This window comes from Notamacropus eugenii, chromosome 5 (genome assembly GCF_028372415.1).
Source record: "Notamacropus eugenii isolate mMacEug1 chromosome 5, mMacEug1.pri_v2, whole genome shotgun sequence".
Taxonomy (NCBI): domain Eukaryota; kingdom Metazoa; phylum Chordata; class Mammalia; order Diprotodontia; family Macropodidae; genus Notamacropus; species Notamacropus eugenii.
The window spans coordinates 991262-1001477 of record NC_092876.1 but is presented as its reverse complement, the minus strand read 5'-3'; the positions used below and the strand labels follow the sequence as shown (position 1 = coordinate 1001477).

At 58.8% G+C, this 10216-nt stretch overlaps 2 protein-coding genes across 2 annotated transcripts; one reads left to right on the top strand and one right to left on the bottom strand.

Annotated features, from left to right (window-relative positions):
• Positions 1 to 2185: 2185 nt before the first annotated feature.
• On the bottom strand, positions 2186 to 7523 carry LOC140508085 (uncharacterized). The gene is made up of 3 exons (XM_072615826.1): positions 7047 to 7523; positions 5292 to 6501; positions 2186 to 5196 (listed from the first exon to the last, which is right to left on the bottom strand). The coding sequence occupies exons 1-3, from the start codon at positions 7213 to 7215 to the stop codon at positions 5004 to 5006; spliced, it is 1572 nt and encodes a 523-aa protein (XP_072471927.1). The 5' UTR covers positions 7216 to 7523; the 3' UTR covers positions 2186 to 5003.
• A 375-nt stretch (positions 7524 to 7898) lies between these two features.
• On the top strand, positions 7899 to 10112 carry UBE2M (ubiquitin conjugating enzyme E2 M). The gene is made up of 6 exons (XM_072615877.1): positions 7899 to 8275; positions 8575 to 8669; positions 8837 to 8875; positions 8954 to 9057; positions 9445 to 9508; positions 9616 to 10112. Exons 1-6 carry the CDS (start codon positions 8167 to 8169, stop codon positions 9754 to 9756), a joined length of 552 nt encoding a protein of 183 aa, XP_072471978.1. The 5' UTR covers positions 7899 to 8166; the 3' UTR covers positions 9757 to 10112.
• The last annotated feature ends 104 nt before the right edge of the window (positions 10113 to 10216 follow it).

The window sequence follows — 10216 nt, the reverse complement described above, 5'->3', positions numbered from 1 at the left end:
AATTGGCAAACCTGAGACCATGTCATCCCCCACTCCTCACTCTCACACATCACATCCAACCAAGTGCCAGATGCTGTCAATTCCACATATTCATCTCTCAGATTGGTCTCCCCAGAGCCACCTCCCTAATCAGGGCCTCATCTTCTCTGGTAAGGACTGTTCTAGAGGAGAATAAACTTCCTTGTCCTCTTTTACCTGGAACACCTGACAAAAGCCGAGTACAAGCTGACAGCTGTGTTTGTTTGGGTACGGATTTTACTTGGGTGGTCACCACGTTCCTACCATATCTGAAATTCTGATTCTACCTATTCCAGCCCCTTCATCTTACAGGGGAAAGGAAAAAGCATTTCTATGCCACTACATTTGTCCAGCCAAATATCTTGTTTGATCCTAGGTGGGTAGGTGCTCTTATAACACCCACTTCATAGTTGAGGAATCTGAGACAGACAGAGGGTTAGTGACTTGCCCCAAATCACCCAGCCGGTAAGCGTCTGAGGACAGATTCCAAGCACTGTGCTCTCTCTACTGTGCCACTAATTGTCTCCATGCAGTGTAGGAAACTGAGGCCCAGAGGGATGAAGGTCTGGAAAAGTCACACAGTAATAAAGAGAATTTGAAAGCCATGAAGTGCTTGTATGGTGGGGATGGGCAGTTGGGGCAGGTAAAGACAGGAGATACCATTCAGGTGGCAGGGAACAGGGGGATCAGGGGAGCGGGTGTCACTTAGATAGAATTAAATCTTCCAGAATTTGAGGGTAGGGAGGAATATAAAAGATGGCTCCAAACCAAGAAATTTCTGAAAACAGAAACTACACCCTAGACAGGTGTACCAGGGCCCCAGAGAATCCTTACACTGTGGCTGCAGCTGGCAGTACTTCAGAGAGGAGGCATAGGGCATGAAGACCCCAGTCAGACCTTGTTCTCCACGAGGAGCCAATGGAATGAAGACTGGTGAGAAAGGTCATGAACTGGAAACCTTTCCCAAGGTCTTCAGCCTGACTCACCCACCCGCTGCCCCCCAAGAAGCGAGTGGTGGGGCATCATGGGCAAGTCAAATACGAAAAGAATAAAGCAATATGGGAGAGAAGGCCTGGCAGGGGCTGCCTTTGGTCACAGCTCCCCAAGCCACACTCCGTTCGTAGCTGCTGGCTCATGGAACTGAGACTGCACCCTGCGGCAGGAGGGTTGTACTGGGGAGCAACCCCCAGAACCTTTAGTAGGCATTAGGTCCTACAGAGGAGCCCCTGATGCCAGGGAAACTACTGCAGGCAACAGTCAGTGGGGGAAGGGAGCTGCCTATACCCACACTGCCCCACTACTTAGAATCCAGGAGGAAACTGCCTCTCCAGTGTGAGGAAAATGGTGGGCACCTAGGCCAGCAGCAGTTCATCTATCCCCAAAGAAGCTACCAGGGCAATAAGCCCTAGGAGGAGGCTACAGGGGAAGGGCTGGGCAGAGACTGAGCACCCTGGCAATACAGCCAACGGGGGAAAACTTCCAGTTGCACTTGAAGCGCAGCTCACACCTGAAGATCCACAGTGAAGAGAAGGAGAATGAGTCCCCATTCAAACTCCAACTTAGAGGCCAACAGTCAAAGACTTGGACTGAAGATTAGAAAACTAGACTGAGGACTGGTAAGGACTTGGCCTTGGTGGGAAAGCCTCTGCAAGAATGGCTGGATGGCTGAGGAAGAGGCTGACCTCTGCCATGGGGGAGATTGCACTGCTGGGTCAGCATGGGCAGTAGAACTCTGCTTGGAGAGCCAAGCCTCTTGGCAATCTGAGGACAGACCTCTCACGCCAATGTTGAGTTGAACTTCCTGCTGGGCATATCCATGCCTCAGAGTCACAAGTCCAGGGTCTAGAAGAGTGACCAAGGCAGTGCATAAGCACTTCAGAAGAAATTGGGGAGCCCTGCAGATCTACAGGAGTGCACAGCCTCCTCCTGTGCCCTCTCCACACTCTGTGGAACTCTGTGGGCACCCCGCTGGATGCTCATGGGAAAGTGCGCCCTGGATCTGCACTCCAGATGTTCCACTGCTGTTTTTCTTGATATGCCACTTAGGCCAATACTTTTGCTTTGAGCCTACTGTTAGTTGGCTGACCGGGGAAAGTACACATCAGTGGGAATTTAGAAATTCCAGTTCTAGGAATGTAGTGCACCAGACTGAATTCTGACCAGGGAATCATTCCATCAATAAACATTTATTCAGCACCTACTATGTGGAAGGCGCTGGGGATACAAAAGAGGAACTAGACAGTCCCTGATCAGTGCACACTTTACAATGATGGTCTCATTCCATCCTCACAACAACCCTGTAAAGTAGGTGTTATTATGATCCCATTTTACAGATGTGGAAACTGAGGTTGAAAGGGATTAAGTGACTTACTTGTGTGGAGTCTCCCAATCAATCCACAAGTATTTTATTTTGTACCTTCTATGCACTGTTAGGTGCTGGAGATACAAGCACAAAGAAGAAACAATCTCTGCTTGCAGTGAGCTTCCACTGTAATGAGGAAGACAGTGCACACATGCACCACAGATTAAATAGAAGGTGCTCTGGGGGCAGGGCACAACTAGTGAGCATCCAGCATTCTATCCCCTAGACCACGGAGGATCTGAACAGGTCTGTGACAACATACCAAGGAAGTCAGTGTGTGTGTGCGTGTGTGTGTGTGTGTGTGTGTGTGCGTGAGGGTGGTTAGACATACACACATATATGTCTACATACCTACATAAATATATAGAAATGTTTACATCAACAAAAAGCAATGACATCAGAAAATCAAGCACACAAATGAAACCAACACATTTTTAAAGTTCTCAAAAATAGAAATTCTGAAAATCAAGGAGATCAAATTGAAAACAGAAACCCTTGACTTCAAAGTTCTTCTTGCCATTGAGGGTCTCCTCCTGGTGCCATCAGGGCAGCCTCCTCCCCTGGCACATCCCAGCACCGTGCCAGAACACTCTCCCCCGAGAAGCTGACCCAGTCACCTCCACACTGGGGACAGCTGTGCTTCTGACCAGCCAGATTGGACAATGCTAACTCATGGCACGAAAGCTTTCCCCATTAGGATGGAAGATCCTTGAGGGTTTGTATCACAGCACACAACAGGCACTTAATACATGCTTGTTTCCCTACACAGTTCCCAAGTAAGTTTTGATTTTATTAATATTCCTTGTTGCCTATAATAAATGTGTATACACACACACACACACACACACACACACACACACATTTAGAGCCACATCCAAATGTTCCCTGAAAGGTGTTCCTGGGGGGAGGAATAGACCAGTTAGAATGACCAGGACAGAACAGCACTCCCTCCACACACACCTCCTATACCCCTCTCCAAGGGAAGCAGCTGGCTCCAACCCAATGTGCCAGGCACCACCATCTATGGCTCAAGGCTCGGAGCTGTTACAAGCAGCCCTCATCTTTCTCTCATGTTTGCCTCACCACACTGATGGTGGGACACCCAGAGGGCTCTGCCTTAGAAATAGGGAGAATGAAGCAGAGAGCTGGGGGTCTTCTGCATGTCTCTGTGGGGGCCGCTGGCCTAAGTCTGGGGGTGACATCTTAAGGCTCCAGCCTTCTTTCTGGGCCTGGGTCTCCCTCTCCCACCCAGGCTGATGGGCACAGGAAGAGATTTAGCAGGGATGTTGTATCAGCTTTGTTCCCTCCTGCAACTCAGAGATGCCAGTTGCGACCCATCACACCAGGCTGCGAAGTTTTTCATTGTGTGTCTACCTTTTGAGGGGAGCAGTCCAACCTGGTGACTTCTCAAGTGTCTAAATCCTATCAACTCACTTGCTGTGCAGCCCTGCTCTGGAATGCCTGTTTCCTTATCTGTAAAATGAGGGCCTTGTCCTTTGGGACAACAGTGCACATTTACATGGTGCTGCTAAGGAAGGCTACTAAGCACTTACACGTGCTGTATCTCATTTGAGAGGAAGGTGATGTTATTAACTCCACTTTATAGACAAATAAACTGAGGTTGAGACAAGTGACTTGCTCATGGTAACACAGCTATACACATCTCCAGCACGCAGCATCCCATCCAATGGTCTATGAATCCAATGCGTCTTCCAGGTGAGAGTCCATTGTTGGAGGGTTAATACCGCCCCCACCCCCCAGGCAGGGACCTCTCCTCAGGTGGGAGGGGACTGTGGGCCAAGGTTGGCACCAACTGTCCTCACTGCACCTGCCCCAGCAGGCGCTGCCTGGGGCCTGCAGGAAGCCCAGTGCTACTGGAAGTTGGGCAGGAGACCCGAGGAGTCTGGGGTAAGCCCATTCCTAGCTCAGGGCTTCCTCAGTTTATTCCTGTGTCACCTGAACAGCCTGAACCAGGTAACCTCCACAGGTCTCTCAGTGCATTCCCCAATCCTCTTGTCTGTGTCTGCTGACCACCCTGACTACAGATGCACATTTCCCCCCATCTCCCCTGGGGTGTCCTGTAGCAGCCCAGAGCCCAGGGATGGAGAGGAGGCCCTGCCCAATCTCACCCCCACAGCCCAGTAGATAGGCCTCTCCATCCCTCAGGGCAGGAAAGATGCTTCAAAGGGCTGGCTGAATTCGATTCGATTCTATCAGTGAGAGGCCCTCCAGATACTCTCATGGCTCCCCTCTGCTGAGACCCTATGAGACGCTGAGGCCTAAAACCGTGAGCTCACTCTTTGGCCCCCCCTCTGCCTGCTGTCCCATCTCCTCCGACAGATCGCCCCTCCCCTTTGTCTCCAGTCTCTCCCTGGCCAGGGCTGTCCCTCCAGTCTAGCTGGCCCTCGGCTGCCACAGTGACCTCACCTCACTGGGAGCAGAGGCTCGTGTTTCCCTCCCGTGGCCCAAATACCCTCCATCCCCGCTTCAGACCAGGGGCCTCACCATCGGGTGGTGTCTTGCCAGCCTTGGCATCCCCCAGAAGTGAGTCCTCATTTTCCACACCCCCACTTTACTGATACTTCAGGGGAGCCAAAGCTCTCTCCCCTGGGTGGACTTGCTCTCAGGGAGACTGCAGGTGTTGGGGACGGGGGGCAGGAGAGCACAGCTGGAGATGCTTCTGGACGGGCAGAGCCCCTGCGGAGCTCACATGGGAAGCACCACTGGAACACGGCCAGAAGAGACAGCCAAAGCCGGAGGTGGAGCCCAGCTGGTGGCTGCCGCCACGAGGCCAGGGCCAAACCTGGACAGCAGGCCTAGGCACATGAGAGCAGGGGGTCGCTGCGGTTCTCCTCCCGTTCTCCCCCAAAACCCTGGGGTGCTGAAGAGGTGGGGATCCCCAGGGCCTCACCCCAAGAGATGCTGTCCTTCCTGTTGTGGCTGCAGGATGACCGTATCCAAGTCCCGTCCTTGACCATCATGCCCCCCTGAAAAGGCCTGGGGCTCTGCAAGGTCCGTGCTCACCGCAGACAGGGGCACAGACTGGATCACTCTGGAACTGTGGCCATCCTGTGACTCAGGGGAACCCAGGCCAGGATAAAGGGAGCAGGGGGTTGGGGTGGGACTGAAGCCAGAAGTAGGGGAGTTGGGAGGGATTTCTGGGGAGGAGAGTCTGGGCAGGATAGTGAACCCCAGCTCTCTTTCTCTGAAATCCTGGGCCCGGGGGGAGAACAGGAGCTCTGGAGAGGCCAGGACCATGTTCACTGGGAAGGCCAGTCCCCTGTGTCTGGAGGGGCTGAGCCTCAGAGAATGGAGCAAGCCCCGGCAGGACAGACTAGGGTCAATGGTCGAAGGGGCCCCCAGCAGTGGAGGAGCCTGGGCTTTCCCGCAGTGGGAGGAGGCAGAGCATGCCTTCAGAGGCGGGGAACTGGGCTGCAGGGAACCTGAAGGTCTGGGACTGGAGGTGTGGGGGGCTTTCTTGACTGGGTGGTATCTGGGTCTCAGGGAAGATGAGGCTCTGCCTTTGGAGGGGCTGGGACTGAAGGGGATGGGCTTCCCCTTCAGAGGCTGGACTTTTAGGCAGATAGAAGAGGACACCGTCCTGCAAGGAGAGGGGCTGGCCCTGGAGAGGGGGGGTCTCCCTTTCAGGGGATGAGATCTGGTCTGGGGGGAGCGGGAGGGACTCGGAGTACAGGGAGGAGGTGCCCCCATCGGGGAGCAGCTCTGGGGCCGGGGACAGCCGAGCACCCGGCATTGAGAGGGCATGGGGCTCTTCAGGAGAGGGGCTTGGGGTGCAGTGGAGACAGCGCCGAGGCGCCCCTGCGGAGGGGGGCCAGGGCCCTTCTGGAGATGGATGAGCCGGGGTCCCTGGGAGGCTGGAGGCAGAAGCAGCACCCTGCACTGCAGGGCGCTGGGGGCAAGGGGAAAAGGAGCCCCCGAAATGAGCAAGGGAGGGGGCCCTTTGCAGAGGGAGAGGCTGGGTCTGCAGCGGGAAGAGCCGAGGATGGGGGGCACGGCCTGGCACAGGAGCCGTAACGGCTTGGGGTAGCGCAGCTGCCCCCGCGGGTGGGGGTGCGCCATTGGCGCGTCCTTCAAGGCTCCCTCGGGCCGGCCACTGGCACCTAGGGGAGAGGGCGGACAGAGGGTGGGGGCCCTCCTCCAGGCCAGGCGCCCCTTCAGTGCTGACCCTCCAGCTCAAATGACACGTGAGGAAACTGAGGCAGACTGGTGACCCAGCTAGCAAGTGTCTGAGGCTGGATCTGAACTCAGGCTCAGGTGCGCCCCTCACGGTCGCGTGGCAGTCAATGAGCACTTATTAGGCACCTACAGTGTGCCAACCTGAGTGCACTGGGGTACGCAGGCAAAAAAGGACAGGGGTTTTGTCCGCCCCCTCCCCCACCGAAGCTGGCCAATGAGGTCTCAGTTCTCCTGGGTGAGACAGCCCCCCCCCCAAACGAGAAGAGACGCTCGAGAACTACTGAGGGGGTCGGCCGAAAGCAGCTCTTCCCCTCTCTCCAGTACAAACCCTGCAGGGCCCCATCCCCTCCCCATCACGTGCCCCCAGCCCCCGCTGGACTACGCTCCCCAGCAGGCGGCGCGCAGACTCCTTGCCCTTTCCCACAATGCTCAGCGATTCGGTTCTTAGGCGCAGGAGAAGCGGAGTTACCATGGGGATGAGGGCCCGCCTCCGCCTGCTCCCGGCTCGCGTCCTTCTCGCCTTCAGTCTCGGCCCCGGGACCAACCGCTTCTGAGGCGATGCGGTCTCCCTGGTGACGCCGGGACTCCCGCGCTCCCGCGGCGCCTCGCTGCCCCTCCTCCCGGCCTGCGGTTGTCATGGAGACCGAAAGCCCGGAAGCTGCAGCTCAGATTCGGTCATCCCCGCCTACTCCGCATTTCCGGGATATTCGTATAAGGCTAGCGCCACAGCCCCGCCCCCGGGCCTAGAGCCCGACGACTATTGGCACGCCCTCCGAGCCTTCTCCAATGGGCGGGCACGTAGGCGGGGCTGGCCTAAACTGACAGCTGCCAGCGCTGTCGCGGTCGATGTGTGCACTAAGAGCTCCCTGGAGACTAGTAACTCTCTTTCCTCCTCCCGTGGCCCCCCCCACCTCCGCCCTCCAAGAGCCTTCCTTCGCACCCCTCCCCCAGCCAGCTCGGTCGGCAGCCCGCAGGTCAATCTCCTCCGGAAGCGCCAGAAGCCCCCGCCCGGAAATGGCCGAGCGCGGCCCCGGACTGCGCGCCGCGTCTGCGCATGCGCGCCGCGGGGCCGACAGCGGCCAGAGCCGAAGCGGGGGAGGCGGCGGCGGAAATCACCGAAGCGTCGGGGCGCCCCGAGACCGTTGTCGAGGCCCTTCGCGACCGCCCAGGCTGAGGGCCTGGCCCAGGCCGAAGCCGGTTCGTAGCCTGTAAGCGAGAGAGAAAGAGGGACACAGAGAGACAGAGAAAGGGCAGCCGGGAACCCGATCTGGGACAGAGGAGGAGGAGAGGAGGGGGCGGGACCGAGAGCGGCCGCCGGGCGGGGGGCGGGGCGAAGCCGAAGCCCACTTCCGAAGGCACCCGAGCGGAGCCGAGCCCTTCCGGAGGGAGTCGAACACTTCCGAAGCGGACCGAGCGAGCTACGGGAGCCGAGACGGGCCGCGCAGCGCGGCGCTGAGCTGAGCAGCCGGGGCCGGAACGCGGAGGAGCCGGGCAGGGGCCGGAGGCGGGGGCTGGGGCGGGCAGGCGGCGGACAGTGGGCAGGGGCGGCCGGCCGGCCAGGGCCCCGAGGAGGCGGCGGCGGCGGCAGGATGATCAAGCTGTTCTCGCTGAAGCAGCAGAAGAAGGAGGAGGAGTCGGCGGGCGGCACCAAGGGCAGCAGCAAGAAGGCCTCCGCCGCGCAGCTCCGCATCCAGAAAGGTGCCCCGGGCGGAGGGGGGAGAGGGGGGAGAGGGCCGCCCCGCCCCCACCCCCACCTGCGACCAAGGGCTGCCCCCACCCCCCACCTGGGACCCAAGGCTGCCCCCACCCCCACCTGGTATCATCAACTGCCCCCACCCCCCACCTGGGACCAGGGGCTGCCCCCCCCCCCCCCCCCAACCGGGGCCATCTGCGGCCTCGTCCCCACCCCACCCCGGACCCGATCCTACCTGGACCAGCCCCTGACCTCAGGGTGTAGATGATGGTCCCCAGATAACTTGCCCTCCACTCTCCTCCAGACATTAATGAGCTCAACTTGCCTAAGACCTGCGAGATCGACTTTTCTGATCAGGACGACCTCCTCAACTTCAAGCTGGTCATCTGCCCGGATGAGGTGAGGGCCCCCTCCCCCCGCGTCGGTCATGTTGCCGCCATGGGCCTCTCCCGACTTCTGTCCTTCTCCAAGCCGTTCCCAGGGGCCTGGGGACTGTGTGCCGGGAGGTACCTGGAGCAGGCAGCCCCAATCAGCCTCCCCTCCTTTCCTTTCCCTTCTTTTTCCAGGGCTTCTACAAGGCTGGCAAGTTTGTGTTTAGTTTTAAGGTAAGTCTTTTGAAGGGGAGGGGCAGAAACTGCCCTGGGGGAGGGGCCGAGGGCCTCTGACTGCCTCTCTGTCCCCAGGTTGGCCAGGGTTACCCCCACGATCCACCCAAGGTGAAGTGTGAGACCATGGTTTATCACCCCAACATCGACCTTGAGGGCAATGTCTGCCTTAACATCCTCAGGTAAGTGGCCACCCCAACTTCCCCGGTGAGAACAAGGTCATTTCTGGCCTGCTGGCCCTTGAGGGGAACTTGTGAGGGTACAGTGGCCAAGACAGAGGACCAGAGGGTTACGGTCAGCCTGGTGCTGCTGGGGGTCAGCACTTTGGCAGTAGCCTTGAGGAGGAGATGGCCGGACAGGGCTCAGCAGAGAGCCATTGTGGAGAAGTGACCAAGCTGGAGACCAGGGAAGGGCACACAGATGTGGCTTGAACCTTCTTTTCCGATTTAGGACCCTGGGGGGAGGGTGGGCAGGATGGGATGAGGAGCACTGCCCGTGGGCCAGGAGGAGGTGGGGCTGCCCTGCTGAGGCCGAGCCCTTTGGGCTGGGGGGCGCTTCTCCTTCCACAGAGAGGACTGGAAACCAGTGCTAACGATAAACTCCATCATCTACGGGCTGCAGTATCTCTTCCTGGTGAGTGCGTGGGGGGGGCCGAGGGGAATGAGTGCGGGGGTGGAGGCCGTGGGGCGATGGGTGGGGGGGGTAGGGGGCCCCGGGCCTGACCGGATCCCGGCCCGCAGGAGCCCAACCCCGAGGATCCCCTGAACAAGGAGGCGGCCGAGGTCCTCCAGAACAACCGGCGCCTTTTCGAGCAGAACGTGCAGCGCTCCATGCGCGGCGGCTACATCGGCTCCACGTACTTTGAGCGCTGCCTCAAATAGGCGGGGGGCGGGCGGACGGACGGACAGCCCCGCCCCCCGAGCCGGCCCTCCCCCTCCTCCGGGCCCCCTCCCCCGGTCGGGGCGGGGGGCGGGGCGTCCGCGGCCCCCGGGCCACGTATTTATTGGGGGCCGGGGCCTCGCGCGGGAGTGGGGATGGGGAGGGGGCCTCCGGCCGCGCGCCGCCCCCAGTTCTTTTTTGGGTTTAGTTTTTTTAACCACGTGATTGATGGGCGCCGCCCTACCCCGCCCCCGTCGTCCGGATCAGAGAAGGGAAATGAATTGGATTGTCCCCGGACCCCGCCCCCACTCCCACTCGAGTTCGTGTCAGGTTATTAAAGGGGAATGTTGATGCAGTGCCTTTGCCTCCTGGCCTTCTGTCCGTGCGTGCGTCCCGTCTGTCCGTGCGGGGTTGGACCCGAACCTGCGGCCCCGGGGAAGGGGGGGCGGGGCTGGAGCGCCG